This window comes from Xenopus tropicalis, chromosome 4 (assembly GCF_000004195.4).
Source record: "Xenopus tropicalis strain Nigerian chromosome 4, UCB_Xtro_10.0, whole genome shotgun sequence".
NCBI lineage: Eukaryota > Metazoa > Chordata > Amphibia > Anura > Pipidae > Xenopus > Xenopus tropicalis.
The window spans coordinates 41,142,768-41,163,209 of record NC_030680.2 but is presented as its reverse complement, the minus strand read 5'-3'; the positions used below and the strand labels follow the sequence as shown (position 1 = coordinate 41,163,209).

The following is a 20,442-nucleotide window of genomic DNA, read 5'->3' as shown; positions in this document are numbered from 1 at the left end:
GTCACTAGGGGACTGCAGTTTTAGTTTTGAAAAGTGGGCAGAGCCACAAACAGCCAATCATATTTACCTATAGAATTTTATTGGTTTGATGCCAGGGTGAGCCTGAAGGGCAAAGTAGAGTGAATGGTACAGTCCGATCTTTAGTTACAGGGGGTCGGGTCATGAAACTGTATCATTATCACCCCCTGTCCCCCTTAAAGTGGTATGGTCCGAACCCCCCTCCAACAAAATCGTACGGTCCAACCCCCCTCCGACAAAATGGTACAGTCTGTCCCCCCTCCAAAAATGGTATGGGCTGACCCCCCCCTCCAACAAAATGGTATGGTCCGACCCCCCTTTCGACAAAATGGTACGGTCCACCCCCCCTCTAAAAAATGGTATAGTACAACGCCCCCCTCCAATGAAATGGTACGGTCCAACCCCCCCTCTGACAAAATGGTACGGTCTGTCCCCCCCCCCTCCAAAAATGGTATGGTCTGACCCCACTCTCCAACAAAATGGTACGGTCCAATCCCCCCCCAACAAAATGGTATGATCCGACCCCCCCTCCGACAAAATGGTACAGTCCACCCCCCCCCAACAAAATTGTACAGTCCGCCCCCCCTCCAATAAAATGGTATGGCCCGACCCCCCCCATCCAATAAAATGGTACGGTCCATATCCCCCCGTCCGCCAAAATGGTAAGTCCGATCTTTAGTTACCCCAACATACTGTTCTTCGACTTCAGCTTATTCTTCCGCTTCTTCTTCTTATTCTTAGCGCCTCCCATTTTCTAAACGCTACTTCTCCTACAGTTTTAGGGGTACAACACCCAAACTCCCCACACATCTTTGCCCTATAGCGGAGCAGGTTGCTTGTGCTTTTCTAAGCGATTGCACCCCCCGTCTTTTTGTGGCGCCGCTCCGAACCCCGCAATTTTCCCATTGACTTTGACAGGGAAGATTTTCAAACTGCTGCCACACTTACAGCTTTGAAGCTACACCCCCCAAACTTGAATAACATAATCATGGGGTCACCCCAAATGAAGCAGCAACATTTGTTGGATGACCCCAGAGTGGGAGGGGCCAACAACAGCCAATCAAATTTTAATCATTGACTTTAATGGGGAAATTGAAACTGCTGCCGCACTTACAGCTTTGAGGCTACGCTCCCCAAACTTGAATCACACAGTCATGGGGTCAGCCTGAATGAAAATAGGATGATTATTGGATGCCCAAAAGTGGCCGGAGCTGTGAACCGCCAATCAGATTTTACCTATTGATTTGGCGGAAATTCAACCTGCTGCCATTCTCACAGTAATAACACCAGGGTCCCCAAAATTTTTTACACTTGGTCACTAGGGGACTGCAGTTTTAGTTTTGAAAAGTGGGCGGAGCCACCAACAGCCAATCAAATTTCACATATTGATTTTTATTGGTTTGATGCCAGATTTTCCAAACTTTGCAATCAGTCAGTCACTGGGTGACTACGCATTCAGGTTTTTTTTTTTTTTTTTAAACCGCAAAGTGGGAGGGGACAACAACAATCATATTGTATCCATTGACTTTTATGGGGAAATTTAAACTGCTGCTAAACTTACAGCTTTGAGGCTACACTCCCCAAACTTGAATCACACAGTCATGGGCTCACCCTGAATGAAAATATGATGATTGTTGGATGCCCAAAAGTGGGCAGAGATGTGAACAGCCAATCAGATTTTACCTATTGACTTGGCAGAAATCCAACCTGCTGCCATTCTCACAGTAATAACACCAGGGTCCCCAAACTTTGCAGAGTTAGGCACCAGGTAACTGTGGTTCAAGGTAAGAAAAAGTAGGCGGAGCCACCAACAGCCAATCAGAGTTTACCTATTGACTTTCAATGGGGAAATTCAATCTGCTGCCATTCTCACAGAATTAACACCAGGGTCCCCAAACTTTTCACAATTGGTCACTAGGGGACTGCAATTTTAGTTTTGAAAAGTGGGCAGAGCCACCAACAACCAATCAGATTTCACCTATTGATTTTTATTGGTTTGTTGCCAGGGTTCCCAAACTTTGCATAGTCAGACACTGGGTGACTACGCATTTAAGGTTTTTTGTATTTTTGTAAGTGGGTGGAGCCACCAACAGCCAATCAGATTTTACCTATTGACTCTAAATGGGGAAATTCAACCTGCTGCAATTCTCACAGTATTAACACCAGGGTCCCCAAACTTTTCACAGTTGGTCACTAGAGGACTACAGTTTTAGTTTTGAAAAAGTGGGCGGGGCCACCAACAGCCAATCAGATTTTACCTATTGAATTTTATTGGTTTGATGCCAGAGTTCGCAAACTTTGCACAGTCAGTCACTGCGTGACTTTGTACTCAAGGTTAGAAAAAGTGGGCGGGGCTGCCATAAGACAATCACATTTCTTTCATTGTTTTCAGTGGGAAAATTTTTTTAGAAAAAGTGGGCGGAGCCACCAACCACCAATCACAATTCACCTATTAACTTTTATTGGTTTAAATTTTAATTGCTGCCGTTTTTTAACCATTAATCCCAGGGCCCCTAAACTTCGCAGAGTTAGTCACTGGGTAACTGCAGTTCCAGGTTAGAAAAAGGGGGTGGAGCCACCAACTGCCAATCAGATGTCGTTGACTTTCAGTGGGGAAATTTAAATTGCTGCCATTCAGACACTATTAAAACCAGGGTCCCCAAACTTTGTACAGTGGTTTTTACTGTATAACTGTGGTCCAAGGTTAGAGAAAGTGGGCAGAGCCCATTCAGTGACTTCATGTTTTTCAACCCAACATGAAATTTGTTCTCAAACTTCCCTTTTTAGTTCTTAGTGCTCCCCATTTTCTAAACGCTACTCCTCCTACAGTTTTAGGGGTACAACACCCAAACTCTCCATACTTCTTCGCCCTATAGCGGAGCAGGTTGCTTGTGCTTTTCTAAGTGATCCTGCCCCCCCCCGTCTTTTTGTGGCACCGCTCCGAACACCGCAATTTTCCCATTGACTTTGACAGGGAAGAGTAAACTGCTGCCACTCTTACAGCTTTAAAGCTACATCCCCAAACTTGAATCACATAGTCATGGGGTCAGCCTGAATGAAAATATAATGATTTTTGGATGCCTAAAAGTGGGCGGAGCTGTGAACAGCCAATCAGATTTTACCTATTGACTTGGCGGTAATTCAACCTGCTGCTATTCTCACAGTAATAACACCGGGGTCCCCAAACTTTGCAGAGGTAACTGCAATTCAAGGTTAGTAAAAGTGGGTGGAGCCACTAACAGCCAATCAGATTTTACCTGGGGAAATTCAACCTGCTGCCATTCTTACAGTATTAACACCAGGGTCACTAGGGGACTGCATTTTAATGTTTTTAAAAGGGGGTGGAGCCACCAACAGCCAATCAGACTTCACCTTTTGAATTTTTTTGGTTTAAAATTTAATACCCTCAGTGAGGATATTTAAATTGCTGCCATTCATGCACTATTAAAACCATGGTCCCCAAACTTTGCATAATGGTTTTTACTATATAACTCTGGTCCAAGGAAAAAGTGGGTCGAGTCAACAACAGATCAGATTTCATTCAGTGACTTCACGTTTTTCAAACCAACATGAAGTTTGTTTCTAAACTTCCCTTCCTAGTTACAGATATAGGATTTCATTCTGAATGCTTAGGACCTGGGGTTTTCAGGATAAAGGATCTTTCCATATAAACCACTATGCCTTAAGGCTGCTAACTAACATTGATATTTTGAAAAACACGAGTATGATTGTTTTGTCATGCATTTATGCATAGTTTAATTATCATCAGGTAGAACTTACTGTCTTGATATTTCAAAGAAATATCATATTAGTCATAAATTTAAGAACTGGTGTTTTAAATAATACCCTATGGGGAATAGCAGTGTTATATTACAGAGATTTCCATTTTTTTTTCTGAAGCACTGGACAAACAATTGCCACTGGTGCAATGCTTGCTATGTAAACTTTCTGTGGTTACTAGGCAACCATTTTTGGTGCCAGAAAGTTGTGGGGGGGTTTGCACTATTTGACTTCTGACAAAGGTCCCTGTGGGAGACTAAAATGTTGAGCATAATAAATCTTTGGAAGACTAATTCAGCAAATCATATGCATTCTTTATGTTGTTTCTCTGTTTGGTCACACAGGTAAAGGAACTGTTTATGGTGTACCTACATATCTTTCTCTTTCTCTCTATATATATATGTGTGTGTGTATCAAACGGGACTACATTTCTTATATAATGAACAAACACAATGTAAAAGGATATATAAATATTATTAAGGGCTTTTAATACACTAATCTTCCAGGAGTTAATCACAGCTTTCCTTTTTCTTGGAATTATGTTTACTTTAATTAAATTTATTATTGCAATCCAAGTAAAAAAATGAAGTATGCTATAAAAAAGGGAACATAATTATGATTGTGTTAGTGACGATAATGATTGAGACTAGATTGAAGTCTCTTAAAATGGCGATGCTTCAGGAAACCACAGTGTAAATGGCACACTAGATAATGCAAGAACAGCTATGTATAAACCTGCCTGTTATACAGGAAGCCATTCTTTCCTACATGTGCTACATACAAAGCATACTTTTAAAGATAAACAATAGGTTATTCACACCATTTACACCATATTCTTTTTATGTAGGAGAAAACTAACACCAGCAAGAAGGTTTACAAACTTTTTGTATATGCAAAATGTTGGTAAACCACCCAAACACACAGATGCAACCCAGATATAAAGCCAATGTATGCAAGACCCACTTTAATTAGTGCAGACTATGATTAATGTTGAGAAAACCAACAGAATGTGTTAGCATGTGCACGCATTTTGATATAATGTTGTATATCCTAAATTACTATCATTACCATTCATTATCCTGTAAAGCAAAAATGTTTCTCTTTCATCATAGACATTATTATATTAATTAGGATTTTCTTCATTATAGCATCTTGTAAACATTTTATCTCCCGTAATGCTATAACCAGTGGTGTAACAATAAAAGCGGCAGACTATGGCAATCCCTATCAGTCTATTCTTATTTCCAAGATGGGCCTAATTAAAAGCCAGGCTGATCTATGTATAATGGCTATGAGAGTGGACCCAGGGTGTCAGGTTCTCTACTGGCCCAAATAAATACCCAGTCTGTCTTCAATACATTTTCTATATTTTCTTCCTTAAGTTAATGTTACCCTGCCTGTTTGCTAAACAATCTTTTTCACAACTGTTTGACAAAGGAATTAGGAATGCTAAGAAAATCAGAGTTCTAAAGGGGTTTGTTACCTTTGTATTCAGTTTTAGTATGAAGAAGATATTCTGAAACTATTTTCAAGTAGTCTTCATGTCTTTTTATTTGACTTCTATTTATATACCTTTAAATGCTAGGCCACACAGATTAGGTAATGAAGTAACTGTCAATGAAATCAAATACAATGTATCTGGCAAATCATACAACAAACATTTTTACAGAATAAGCCTGTAATTATCTTCAAAGACAACATACTGTGGTTGGATTCTATAGAAGGGAATTCCCATTGGAACTTGAAAAAGTTTATATAAAAAGGGTATATGTAGGTCCCCTTCCCACCCCTACCTGCCTTCTAACTTGCATGTTATTCAGATGCACAAATTAGAGAGCAGCAGACACAGTCCACAACCGTGACCTCTACTTACAGCAGTTGCATTGGTTGGGACTCATTTGGCATTAACTGCACCAGGCCCAGTTTTCTGTGCTGTCACAATGATGCTAAAATTCTAGAATAAAACACTGTACACACTTTACACACTACACTGCATTCAGAAAGGACCCTTCCTGTTGTTTTAGCATTTTTTTGAGAATTTCAACCAATGTAACCTTAAATTTCAAAATATAATTTAGGAAAATGTCAATTGAAGTATGTGTATTTATTCTTTGTTATTCAAAACAATCAACATGTGTTTGTCTTCACCTTGATGCTAGCACTGGCTTGGAGTTTTATATCTGTATTGATTTCATTTGTCTGGAAAGCCTATCAAGAACAAGGTAACATTTATATAATGCTCAACAATGTAAATGACCTGAATAGAGTAATTTAAATTCAAAGGAGCTACCACATTAATTTTCAGTGCCATGTGCAATTATTTGGCCATTTGTGATGCAACCTGATAATGATCCTAAGCAACTATCAAGCTCTCAGAACTCATTTGAAGAAATTGATATTGATGACATTGCCTTCCAATCACCTGACCCTTACTTCATTCAGCTGATTTAGATGAATGTAAAAAAAAAATCAAGACTAAACAGCCAAGTAAATAATTTGTAGACACTTCTGCAGCAGGGCTGATGGGAAATGACAGGCCTATCTTGAGATTTACTAGTAATTGGTTTTGCTAGTTTCTTCTCTGGAAACAGAATTGGCAAGTGAGAAAGGAAGAGTTAAAGTGAAAGTGGTTTAATTTCTTGTTTAGTACAAAAATCAACAAAAGCCATAGACATTTGCACATTGCTAATTAAAACAACGGACAAAAAAGTATGTAATTTTAGATTGTAAGCCCTTGCAAGCTTCCCCCTATTGTCTATCAATATGCAATTGTAAATGTGCTTCTATTCTGGTGAAATGTTTGTCTGTATATGTAAACTCATCATGTCTTGGTTTGTATCCCCTACTCTGTAATGTGCTGTGGGACATGATATGCTATATATAATATGTCTTATATAAATAATAATAATAATAATAATAATAATAATAGTATGTTCAGCAGAAGACATTTTTACTGAGCTCATGTTGAGTATATGCTGCCACTTTAATTATACATATTATATGCTAGATATACACTTAAATTGTTATTTAGCAGTTGATCTTGAAAAAAGGTACAAGTTCAACCTTTTGCCAAAGTAGCAAACTTCATGTTGATTTGTATACATAGGGATCATGGGCCCCCTTAGACACTTTGTATCCTGGCCAGCAGTTCAGCTGATACCTTTTATCTGCTGAATTTCTCTTTCCTGGACTTTCTACCTCAGTCATATGCTTTATAGATACTGGGGGTCATTTATAAAATTTGCACAGTGCAGAAATTTTTATTCGCAGTGCGACTGTTCTTGAAGCTTTTTAATTATGGCATATTCGCAAATTGCAAATATTTTGCATATTTATATTCGCAGAGTGAAAATTGGCACTAAATTTGCGCACATTAACATGCACAGAAGGCATGCCCATGAAAATCGCAACCTCATTTACAATTTACGTATTTCACTGTGATTCCCAATAAAAAAGAAAGATGGGCAATCAGTGCAAAATGTAAGTGATTTCAGGAAAACATGCACAAAACAACCATTTTCAAAAAAAATGTGTGCTGCGCAAACTTTATAAATGACTCCCACTGTCTAGACAGCACTGCTTAGTCTATATGTGGACTTATTAATAATGTAAAGAACACTGCCTTTCTGGTCCTTGCTGCTATTGACTGACATTGCTTGATACACATTAGTCTATTATCCATAAGCACTACTAGGTAATTTTCCAATAAGGATTTACCTAGTAGTCTTATTAAAAGACAAAGAAATACATTTTCTAAGTAAAAAAAAGTATAAGGTATGCATGCGGGGGGGCTGGCAGTGAGTAAGCGGCGGGGGCCCCTGAGGGCGTGTGGGGACCCTATTGGTAGCATTCCCGGTGGGCCTTGCACACCATGGTCTGACGCTGATGTTAACTGCTTCAGCTGGTTTTATTTAGGGAAGTCAGACCACTTCCAATGTGTATACTCCATGCCTTTGCACGGGGCCTTTCTTCTAGTTTTCAACACTAATATGCATGTCAGATAGTACCCCTGCAGCCCTGCACTGATAGGAACACTGACATCATGTCATATAGGAAGGTTCCTAGGGTTCCTGAGACATTATCTGATTCATCTGCTAACTTGGAACTAAGCATAAGGATGTGACGCACAAATTAACAGATGGAGATCTTACTAGAAAAATTGTAATTTTCTTCCTGCAGAACTGCTTCCACATTTCACATTTTAGTAAAACGAATTATTATATTTTAGTATATCACTATGAGGACTGTCTTTGGAGATGAGGGCCGAGGCCCACCAGGTTTTTTCCTGGTGTCCCGCCAGCAGTTGAACCCTGCTTGAATCATCTGGCACTTATTTACTGAGTTCAGCAAAGCCCCCTTGCAAAGATGTGACATCCTAGACACAGATATACTGTTTTTAATTTCCTCTTCAGGTCCTTAATTAAAAATCTATATAAAAATAGACCCAGAATAGGCATACAACTTATAACACCACAATAAGATTAATCATTATTTATAATTAGTCTCTTTCGGTCTGTTGTCTATCCATTTACAAATATCACCAACCAACAGACCCTAACTTAGAAACATTTATGTGGTATGTGTCAAAAGTTTTGGCAGATCTGTGTAGTTCATATCTACTACTTTGATGTACTACAAATGTATTTGATATAATGCCATTCTCTGCCAGAATAAGGTCGTAATCCCTATTTAAAAATTGTAATTACATCAATTCTTTATCAATCCAGGAGTGTTACATTAACTCTCCTGCAATATCTGACAAGCCTTCTGCTCAGCTACACTGTGAGTCCTGTAACAATGGCCCCTGTGTTGTATATACTGATGAAAAGCCTATACGTACATTTCCTTTTTTCAGTTACCTTTTAAATGAACCCACAGTTGGTGTTTGATTTAAGCCACATAGGTTGCACTTAATGCTATTACAGTTCTTTCCTAAGGAAATAAATTAAGAATTGTAATTGTTTAACATTATGATTTATAATATTTTAAAGGACAGTAAGTTTTATGTTTTTATATGAGACCATATGTCCCTTCTGATGTCTTGTTTGTGCAAAATTATATTTTGGATCCTAAGCTGTGCAGTGGCCTCAAAATCTGTGTGCGCATATGTTTAAGCACACTAATTATGGGTAACCTTTTAGTAAACCACCTTTTTCAATAGGGATTGTATTGAACATACTTTTTGTTTGTTTAAATTAAGAAATAGTTACTTTTTTATTTCTTGCACTATTCAGGACAACATTTGACTAAAGTCACATTCTAACAAACAAAAAAGAACCAGCAATCCACTGAGAAGCTTTTGTATTATGAGCTGCTCTTTATTTAAAAAGATAACAGGCCGTAGCTAGGGGAAGGGGGGGCATTTATTTATACAAAGGTTTCTCAGTGGACCACTAATATAATTCCAAACTATGAATTAAGGCAATGATCTTAAAGTAGTACAGTTTACTGTCCTATGCTTTAATGTATTTGTTTGTTATATTGGTTACATACATTAAGTTAAACAGGTGTTTTACATCCTCCTTTCTGGTTGGGTCCTACAACCCCTTTAAAACCACTTCTTAAATCCACATCCTGCAAAGCTAATTAACACTTAGGGCAGGGGTACACGGGGAGATTAGTCGCCCCCGCGATGCCGTCCCACCGGCTAGAATGTGAATCGCCAGTGGGATGGCATACGCGCCGTTGCGATGTCCCGCAGTAGCCCGAGGTTGTCTTCAGAGGAAACGACTGCGGAACAGCGCTGCAACGCATATGCCATCCCACCGGCAATTTACATTCTAGGGATGGCATTGCAGGGAGATTAGTCGTGAACAGTAGCATTAGCAAGGGCAGCATAATATTGTGGAATTTTAGAATTATTTGTTAATAACAATGAATATTTAACTAATTAGCCATGCAGAATGTGGATTAGATATATGTCCAAGATATATTTAGTTTAGTTTACAAAATGTAGACTTTAGAGAGTTATTTTCTTTTCACAGTTGAAACTAGTTTCCTTATTGAAAATAGACAACTTGAGAAATTTCCCTGGTACTGAAGTCACAACAGTTCATTAGCAACAAAGTTAAATGCTAATAAGATGCACAAGGTGAAACAGCAACTCTAATTGACATGTAATTTTGTGCTTAATAGTATAATTTCAGGTCAGGGCTGTATTTAAACAGAGAGAGTATGGCATTAATTTGTTTTGCTCTTTGGCAAATATTTTTCCAAGGTAACCATAAACATGTGTCTGTGACTATACCAAGGGTCTTAGAAAATGTATTTATTTGTAGTATTTAAAAATAGAAGAATAGGAGAAAGTGGCAAAACCCATAAAACACTGCAGTCCCTACACTGTGTAAAAATTGAAACCAACTTGAGAATTAATTTTTTAAAAGAAAATCATAAGAAACCAAACATTTTAAAACAGCCTAAACATTTTTCATATAAATACACACACATAAAGGTACCTTACCTTGCATTTCATAACTGATGGCTTGAAGTTCGTCTGACATATCTGAAGATGTATCTGAATTTAAATGTAACATGTATTTCTGTTGTGTATTCTTAATCTGCACAGGAAGACCCCGCGCTGTCTCCACCTATTCATGAGTATATGGTTTGTGAACAAAGGAAATCAGGTTAGAACAGGAAGAGCAATCTTCCCACTGTTCTTTGGCACTCTACATTTAAATAAATTAACTCTTCCTTCAAAATGCTGTGACATCACATTTTAGAAAATAATAGTATTAAAATTAAAAACGGAAATACTAAATTACTAATGTATTAATGTATTATGTCATAACATACATTCTGTCATGATTTTGATGGTGTAGTTTTTTTTATATTACCCTATGGGGGATATTTATCAAAATTGCATTTTTTCTCAATTCAAGAAAAAACGCAAACACCCTTAAATAGCAGTAAAGAAAGAAAACACACAAAAAGTCACGAGAAGAAACTTGGCAAGTAAAAGCTTGGGGAGTTTTTTTAAATAATACAAAATTGTACACAATATTCAGCGTAAATGTGCTTCCATGCCCCACCTAGAGGTAGACATGAGAATAGCACCCAAGAAGGACAGGGTGTTTTGTTATTATTAGCCTTGGGTTCCATTGAGTACATTATGGGGAACATTTATCAATCCACGAACACGCCGAATGCGTTTTTTTTTTTTTTTTTTTTTTTTGAATGATCGGTATTTTTGAGACTTTTTCGTATCTTGCATGTATCTTTCGCGACTTTTTCGTCTCCGTCGCAAAAAATCGTATTGTTGGGCCGAGTACGAAAGTTTCAGATTCATTCAAGCTTCGGTATCGTGACTTTCCTTGGGCCAGGTTTGAGCTGCAGAGTGCCATTTATTCCTATGGGAAGCTTCCAAAATCATGCAAAGTCAGAAAGGTTTTCCCGCCATTTACGATTGTTCAATACGATAAAGTCGCGATGGCAGCTAAGTAGTCGTGAAAAATATGATAAAGTAGCGTCGGCGACGAAAAAGTCGTAATATTTTCGTTTACAATCCAAATTTTTCCCATTCGGGATTCAAATTCGGGTTTTGGTAAATCTACCCCTAAGTGAAAGAAACAATAGGTGTTTATTTTCCACACTTTAGCACACTTATAGAGACTCATATACACACACACAACTTTTAGATGTATACACACATGTATACACAAACACTCACAACCAATTTTTTTTTATTTAACTTATTCATTTTACTCCTTTGTCTGTTGTTTTTTTCCCTAAAACTCTTTATTTTGAGAGCGTGACTATTGGATCAGGTATTCTAACGCTGTTGTGTGACTAATTTTGTTATTTCATTGATTTTCACAATTTTTGTGGTTTTATTGTATTTTTATCCCTGTATTGGTATTCCTGATCTGTTTTTAGCATAGCTTTGCCATGTGGTACTTTGGTGTAGAAAAATATCTTTACCTATTTTGAATTCATCAGAATGTGTACTTTTTTTAAAAAAAATATGGTTTTCTGGGGGTCTCTGTATAGTTAGGGGGTAATAATAATACGGTCAGGGGGCTGAGTTGGCAGGCGAGAAATCCATATGCCCTATTTTAATTTTGGGGTGAGTACATACCACAGACTTTGATATATCTATGCATATTGGGCATCAAACTGTGCAGTAGACCTTAAGTGTTTATATTTGGGGCGATTTGCCTTTGTATGAAAGAAATTGTGTGAGATAAATGCGGCAAATTGCAACATTTTTAGGCGATTTTCAGAAATGTCAGCTTGGTATTTTGGTGTAGAAAAGACTCTTTACCCATGTTGAATTCATCAGAATGTATACATTAAAAAAATATATATGTTTTTCAGGGGTCTCTGTACATTAAGGGGGTCTTACGACACATGATATGCACCAGGGGGTCTTATTTGCAGCTGCTGAGTTAGCAGCGAAAATTCAAATGCACTCATTTTCATTTGGGGTTTGTACATATCATATTGGTAAATCTACACGTATTGGGCATCAAACTGTTCAGTAGACCTCTGGCATTCATATTTAGGGTGATGTGTCATTGTATGTAAGAAATTCTTTAAGATAAATGCTGCAAATTGCGACAATGTTAGGGGATTCTTAGAGAAGTCATAAAAACCACTAACTTAGGTATAGAACCCCACTCCAACTCTGCCGAATGCACCTACTAGCAAATGATACATGCTGGAGATGTAACTCCTCACAGGGGTCACTTACCCATATCTGGTTTACATGCCCGAAACTGTCACATTTTTGGAATAGTATACAATCTACCTGCCAAGAGATCCTGGGCTGCCAAACACCACTAACTCCCCAATTAGTATTATTATATCATACAGATACACCTGAATATATTTTTAAACACAGTCTCTTACTACAGATGATCCTTGCTGCTAAGGTTCTTATCCCTAGACACTGGAGAGACGAAAATCCTCCTACTATAGAGGAATGGTTTGCAGTCATGAATGAAATATACACAATGGAAGAAATCACTTCCTCCATCCATGAGAAACAGCAGGAGTTTATGTCGTGCTGGCAGCCTTGGCTCTCTTACCTAAATTCTCACAACAGCCTATGACTATTATTGTATTTAGTGCCATGCCATACCGAGTTAATGTAAATGTATCATATTGCTACCTACCTTGAAAATGTCGTGTAGTTCTTTCTGGTCCCCTCTTCTCTCCTTTCCCTCTTCTATTTTTCCTCCTTGATCCCCCCCGAACTCGGCCTTCTGATGGTCTTTGGTCCTTCTGTCTCCCCTCCTCCACTGGCCCACTCCTCTTCCCCTCTTTTATTACCTTATACCACTTATTGTTTATAACTGAGAACATTTGATTGTAAACATATGCTCTAATCACTACGACAATAATGCTGTAACTACATTGTATGTTATTCAATAAAGATGTGTTGAAATACAAAAAAAAAAAAACCCACTAACTTTAGGAAAGCTTTGTGGCTTGGTACTTTGAAGTCGAAAGAGGTTACCTATTTTGAATTCAGGGGAATGTGTAATATATATATATATATATATATATATATATATATGGCTTTCTGGGGTGAGCATACTATTTTGTAAATGTGTTGATTTTGCTGAAAATGATAGAGCATATAGGGGTATTTTCATTTTAGGGCCCCCACATTCCAAATACTTAGGTAAACCTATGCATACTGGGCATTAAACTGTTCAGTGGACCCCTGGCGTTCATATTTAGGGTGTTTTATCTTGGTACCTAACACTATGTGGGAGATTAGATGCTGCAAAGTGGAAGCTTTGAGGAATTTTGGGAATGTCATCAAAATTGCCAACTTTAGGAAAGTTTTGTGGCTAGGTACTGTGGAGTAGAAAAAATGTGTACCCATTTTAAATTCAGGGAAATGTGTACTTTCCAAAATTATATGTGTTGATTTTGCAGGAGCTGAAATTACAGAAATGATAGATCATATGGGGGTATGTTCACATTGGGGCCCCTACATGCCACATGTAAACCTATAAATATTGGGCAACTGTTCAGTAGACCCCTGACATTCATATTTAGGATGTTTTATATTGGTACCTTATGACCTGTAGGAGATAAGACACTATAGGCTGGAAGCTTTGAAGCAATTTTTCGAAAATTTCACAATTTTAATAAAACATTAACTTTAGGAAAGCATTGCAACTTAGTAGTTTGGAGTAGACAGACAGTTGTGTCTACTCTGGATTCCCCAGAATCTTTTTTTCTAAAAATGTCTAATTTTCAGGGATAAACCTTCTGTTAGTGGAATTTTTGGCCTTGAAATCTAAAGTATGCCGCTTTCTGGAGCAGTGCTTTGGAAATTTGGTAGTGTACTGCTGGGAGTTTTTGACCTATACAAGTGAGAAATCTCAATAAAACTATATATATTTGGTATTGATGCATTTAGGAGACATGGGACTTTCCAAATCAGTTGTATTTATATACATAAAATAATTTTTGTTTCTGGTATATGTAAAAACAAAATTGTTGCTCCTGTTGGAGAGGCATATTTATTCATTTTGAAATTCAATTTTTCTACATTCGATTAAAAATTAAATCACAATTAAACTTTTTTTTTTCAACCTTTAATATATTTAGGAAAACCTAGAATCTGAAAAGCTCAAAAAGCTAATTCTCTGGTTACATAGTTACATAGGGTTGAAAAAAGACCAGTGTCCATCAAGTTCAACCCATCCAAGTAAACCCAGCACACTTAACCCACACCTACCAATCTATACACTCACATACATACACTATATATACAACCACTAGTACTAACTGTAGATATTAGTATCACAATAGCCTTGGATATTCTGATCAAGAACTCATCCAGGCCCCTCTTAAAGGCATTAACAGAATCTGCCATTACCACATCACTAGGAAGGGCATTCCACAGCCTCACTGCCCTCACCGTGAAAACCACCTACGCTGCTTCAAATGGAAGCTCCTTTCCTCTAATCTAAAGGGGTGACCTCTGGTGCGCTGATTGTTTTTATGGGAAAAAAGAACATCCCCCAACTGCCTATAATCCCCTCTAATGTACTTGTACAGAGTAATCATGTCCCCTCGCAAGCGCCTCTTTTCCAGAGAAAACAACCCCAACCTTGACAGTCTCACCTCATAGTTTAAATCTTCCATCCCCTTAACCAGTTTAGTTGCACGTCTCTGCACTCTCTCCAGCTCATTAATATCCTTCTTAAGGACTGGAGCCCAAAACTGCACTGCATACTCAAGATGAGGCCTTACCAGGGACCTATAAAGGGGCAAAATTATGTTCTCATCCCTTGAGTCAATGCCCTTTTTTATACAAGACAGCACTTTATTTGCTTTAGTAGCCACAGAATGACACTGCCTGGCATTAGACAACTTGTTATCAACAAAAACCCCTAGATCCTTCTCCATTAAGGAAACCCCCAACACACTACCATTCAGTAGATAGTTTGCGTTTATATTATTTCTACCAAAGTGCATAACTTTGCACTTATCAACATTGAACCTCATTTTCCAGTTTGCTGCCCAGTTATCTAATTTTGTCAAATCGCTCTGCAAAGCAGCAGCATCCTGCATGGAACTTATAGTTTTGCACAATTTAGTGTCATCAGCAAAAATAGAAACAGTACTGTCTATGCCCACCTCCAGGTCATTAATAAACAAGTTAAAAAGCAAAGGACCAAGGACTGACCCCTGCGGTACTCCACTAACCACACTGGTCCAATTAGAAAATGTTCCATTTACAACCACTCTTTGTACTCTATCCTTCAGCCAGTTCTCTATCCAATTACAAATATTATGTTCTAGGCCAATATTCCTTAATTTGATCATTAACCTTCTGTGAGGTACTGTATCAAACGCTTTAGCAAAGTCCAAGTAGATGACATCAACTGCCATTCCAGCATCAAGGTTCCTGCTCACCTCCTCATAAAAGGCGACTAAATTAGTCTGGCAAGATCTGTTACGCATAAAACCATGCTGGCACAAACTAATAGTATTGTGAACTGTAATGTATTCAAGTACCCTATCCCTTATTACCCCTTCCAAAAGTTTTCCTACTACTGATGTCAGACTAACAGGCCTATAGTTTTCAGGTTGTAAGAATTTATTAAGCAAATGCCATCCTGGTGTATTCCTTCGCAGATAGTGATAACTGCATACTGTAGGCCATGGATCCAATAATTCTAGTAGATAAATAAAAATATTCTATCAAATGAAAAAAAAAAAGAAATAGAAAAGCACAGGCACTCTGTGAAAAAGAAACCATTTTTGGATTTAAAGAAAATGGTCAGAGGCCTATTGTAGAATATTACAGAACTCTGATTTGTCTCTATCAGGACACACTGATAAGGACACACCTCAAATGAATGGAGCACTGCCTCCCTAGTCTGTGCAGCAAAAGCATGATTACGAAAGGAGATGTTAGTAAAGATTGTCCAATATAGGATTCTGTCAAATCACTGACTTTTTTTGTGGGAATCAACATTTTAACATATTAAGATTTATGTTGTTAAGAGCTATATCTCTAAATTGCAATATAACTAGCTGTCTAAATTGCCGCTGGTCTCCATATTTTATTATATAATTTCAAATGGTGAAGGACCCTATATAGAAAAAGGAATATAGACATTACATTAATGTGATATAAGTGCCATTCATGCAGCCAATTCAATGTGATTGTGGAATTGTAGCCACAAGATAATACTAATCAGGAAGAGTTCGTTCTAAGACTCTGGGCCAATGCTGCTGTCTGCTGAAAACTGCTCTGGACTCTGTGAGTGCCATGTGGCCATCCTCTTTTGTCTCGCAGGTGTTAATCATCGCTGCTGTTTGCAGGGGCGGATTAATGCACAGGCTAACTGAGGCTGTAGCCTAGGGGGCTGATTTACTAATCCACGAATCCAAATGGGAAAAATTCGGATTGGAAATGAACATTTTGCGACTTTTTTGTAGTCGTTACTACTTTTTCGTAAATTGTCACGTCATTTTTGTAGCCGTTACGACTAGCGCGACTTTTTCGTAGCCGTTACAATTTGCTCGTATATTGTCGTGACTTTTTCGTATTGAGCGCTCGTAAACGGCGGGCAAAACTTTCAAACTTTGCATGATTTTGGAAGCCTCCCATAGGACTCAATAGCACTCTGCAGCTCCAACCTGGCCCAAGGAAAGTCACGATACTGAAGCTTGAATGAATCCGAAACTTTCGTACTCAGCGCGATGGCTACGAAAAAGTCGCGACAATTCACGCACGCCATAACGCTACGAAAAATTTGCGACAATTTACGAAAAAATTGCAAAATATCGATCCTTACGAAAAAAATGCATTTGGACGCTTTTCGGACGTTCGTCGATTAGTAAATGTGCCCCTAGGTGTCCAGCGTTATCAGGGGCCCATCTAGCTTTTATTCAAATTATTTCTTTAAATGTTTATTTTTACTTGCACTGGGTGGTATATATATATATATTATATATACCAACATCAATACTAACTGTAGATTTTAGTGTCATAATAGCCTTGGATATTATCCTTGTTCAGGAACTCACCCAGGCCCCTCTTAATGACATTAACAGACTCTGCCATCACAACATCACTTGGAAGGGCACTTCACTGCCATGAAAAACCACCTATGCTGCTTTAAATTGAATTTTTTCCCTCTAATCTAAAGGGGTGGCCTCTGGTGCACAGATTCTTTTTATGAGGGGGGGGGGGAAAAAACATCCCCCATCTGCCTATAATTCCCTCTAATGTACTTGTAGAGAGTAATCATGTCCCCTTCGCAAGCGCCTCTTTTCCCCAGAGAAAACAACCCCAACAGTCTAAACTTATAGTTTAAATCTTCCATCCCCTTTACCAGTTTAGTTGCACATCTCTGCACTCTCTCCAGCTCATTAATATCCTTCTTAAGGACTGGAGCCCAAAACTGCACTGCATACTCAAGGTGAGGCCTTACCAGGGACCTATAAAGGGGCAAAACTATGTTTTCATCCCTTGAGTCAATGCCCTTTTTTTTTTTAATATAAGACAGCACTTTATTTGCTTTAGTAGCCACAGAATGACACTGCCTGGAATTAGACAACTTGTTATCTACAAAACGCCCAAGATCCTTCTCCAGTAAGGATACCCCCCAAAACTTGCCCCCAAGCAAAGAATTCAAAAATAAGCACCTGCTTTTAGGTCACTGAGAGCAAAATCCAAGGGATTGGTAAGTAACATGCTGCCCACAGGCCACTGGTTGGGGATCACTGCACTAGGTAATAGGTGCTATCAATCAGAGGACAACGTCAATGAGCCATTGTGGTACCCGATCTGGCAGGGAAAATCAAACCTGCCCATGACCTGGCCAATTTTTGGACAGATATCGATAAGGGAGATCCGTCGGGGGCTGCCAAATTGGTCTAAAGGACGGGAATTATACCTGCCCAGGTTTCCTCCAGGAAATACCCTTAAAGTGAGAGCATAATCGTAAGTAGGATATGCAAATTTCTGCTAGCACTTAATAGAATCTTTTAAAGCTGCTCCTTCACTCCCTGCTCATTCCCCAGCCCTAGGCAATGCGCAGAGGCAGGGAACAATCGCCATGGGGCCACATAGGAAACAGCAGGCACACGGTTACTACGTGACTCCTGGTCTTCTGCCTCCGCCCTCCCACAGTGCCACCCACTTACTGGATGAGAATGAAGGTGGCCCTGTATGCCCTCCAGCATGATCTGCTTGCCTGCCATTTCCAGGTTAGTAAAAACAACACACAAACACACACTTATACATACACAAACATACATTTGGGGGTTGGGGGGGGTCACACATTGATAGCATACAATTTTTTTGGATTTTTTTATTGTGTTTATTTTTGTCTAAACAAAATGTTTTTTTTGCCTTTGCGGATAGCATATTCGCTAACTGCATTGCGCAATACCTTTTGTATGTTATTTTGGCGCTTATATTACATACATCTGTGATTTTGGTGCATATTTAGTAATTTTATTGCATTTTTGGTTTTGCACAAGCATTTGCTTGACTTTGTCCATAAAACTAATTTGGCCAAAAGATTCAAACTGTTATTCTGACTGCAAATTACACTAGGTCTTTTTGGCCTTACAAAAAAAAAAAAAAAAAAAAATAATGTGATGTTAGCGGTTTTATTGCATTCCGTATTGTATCAATTTGGGTACCTCTGTCACATAGTTTGGTAAATCTATGCATATTGGGCATCAAATATTTCTACTACCGAAAAATACACCACCTAATTTATATGCCATAAAATATTTATGCACTAACATCTTTTTGGGGTCTCTAAATACCAGATACTTTGGGGTTCCTATGCACAATGGGCATCAAACTGTTCAGCGGACCCTTGGCTTTCATATTTAGGGTGTTTTCTTGGTACCTAATGTAATGTGGGAGATAAGGAGCTTGAAAGTGGAAGATTTTATGTGATTTTCAGGTATTTCATCAAAACCGGCAATTTTGGGAAAGCATTGCGACTCTGTAGTTTGGAGTAGAAAGACATGGGTGCCCATTTTGAATTCCCCCCACTGTGTACTTTCCAAAAATATATATATTTGTGTGTGTGGGGGGGGTGTTTTTTACCCCACAAAAATGCAGTAAATGTGTTGAATTTTCAGTAGGTGAAGTGATCTCTGGGGCAATTTGTTTGCACTTCCTTTTGGAGTCTATACACAAAAACTCTAGGACATATAATGCATGCATTACAGGAAATGACCTTCATACTGGGTGTGCAAACTGACAGCACATGTGCAAGAACTTGGTGGTTTCTGTTTCACCAGCATTTCAAAAGTGAAAATTGAATGTAAGCTTTATTCCATAGAAATAAGCCCCTAAATTTGTTAAATGATATACAGTTTCTGAAATCAAGTTACTCTGCACTGTTCCCATCTCAGCAACTCATCTCTATTTACACAGCTTTGTGTTGGAGTTGGTTATTTTAGAAAAAGTTAGCTATAATACATTGTATAGGTATTGGATCCCTTATACAGAAACTCACTATCCATAAAGTTCCAAATTACGGCCAAAAGGCCATCTCTCAGACTCCATGTTAATCAAATAATTCAAAACAATCCAAGTTGGTTTAATTACTGTTTAAATAATTTTTTCAAGCAAATTTAAGGTAGAAGATCCGAATTCCAGAAAGACCCCTTATCCAGAAAATCCCAGGTCCCAAGCATTCTGGATAACTGGTTCCATACCTGTATATGCAAAGGGAGAATACCCCAATCTGATTCAGGTTGCTACGTGAAGAGAAAGAAGGGTATAGTGAAGATTAACTTGATTTCAGCATAGTACAGAATTTAACTTTGTCTAGGAGACAAAGTTCATATTACACTTTAACAACAGTTCCCCTTTAATAAACATTTTGAAGTCATCACACAGTTTATTAACCATTCCACACGAAACCTGGCAAATCTGCGAACAAGTAAGATGCGAGAGCTCCATATGAATCCATTATTATTTATTAGCTGTACACTGGTACAATTGCATTTCAAAAATCCTTTCTACATTTTCCTTTTCACCACAATTTAACAGTTTATCCTTGTTGGCTTTCTAAAATGAAAATATCACAGGACAGCAAGGTACAAAAACGTTTATCTATCCAGATTTCTATATTGATAGCTCTTAAAAGCAGTACATTGGAGGAAATAAAAGTTTAGCAAGAATAAAGATTG

General features: G+C 38.3%; 1 protein-coding gene across 1 annotated transcript in view; it reads right to left on the bottom strand.

Moving 5' to 3' along the window:
* The window catches only part of LOC100491722 (F-actin-uncapping protein LRRC16A), a 53,590-nt gene extending 43,102 nt beyond the window's left edge, over positions 1-10,488 (bottom strand). Inside the window, exon 1 of the mRNA XM_031900708.1 lies at positions 10,259-10,488. Coding sequence (XP_031756568.1) covers positions 10,259-10,331 — 73 coding nt within the window. The 5' untranslated portion in view covers positions 10,332-10,488. The remainder of the gene's footprint in view (positions 1-10,258) is intronic.
* Positions 10,489-20,442: the final 9,954 nt, after the last annotated feature.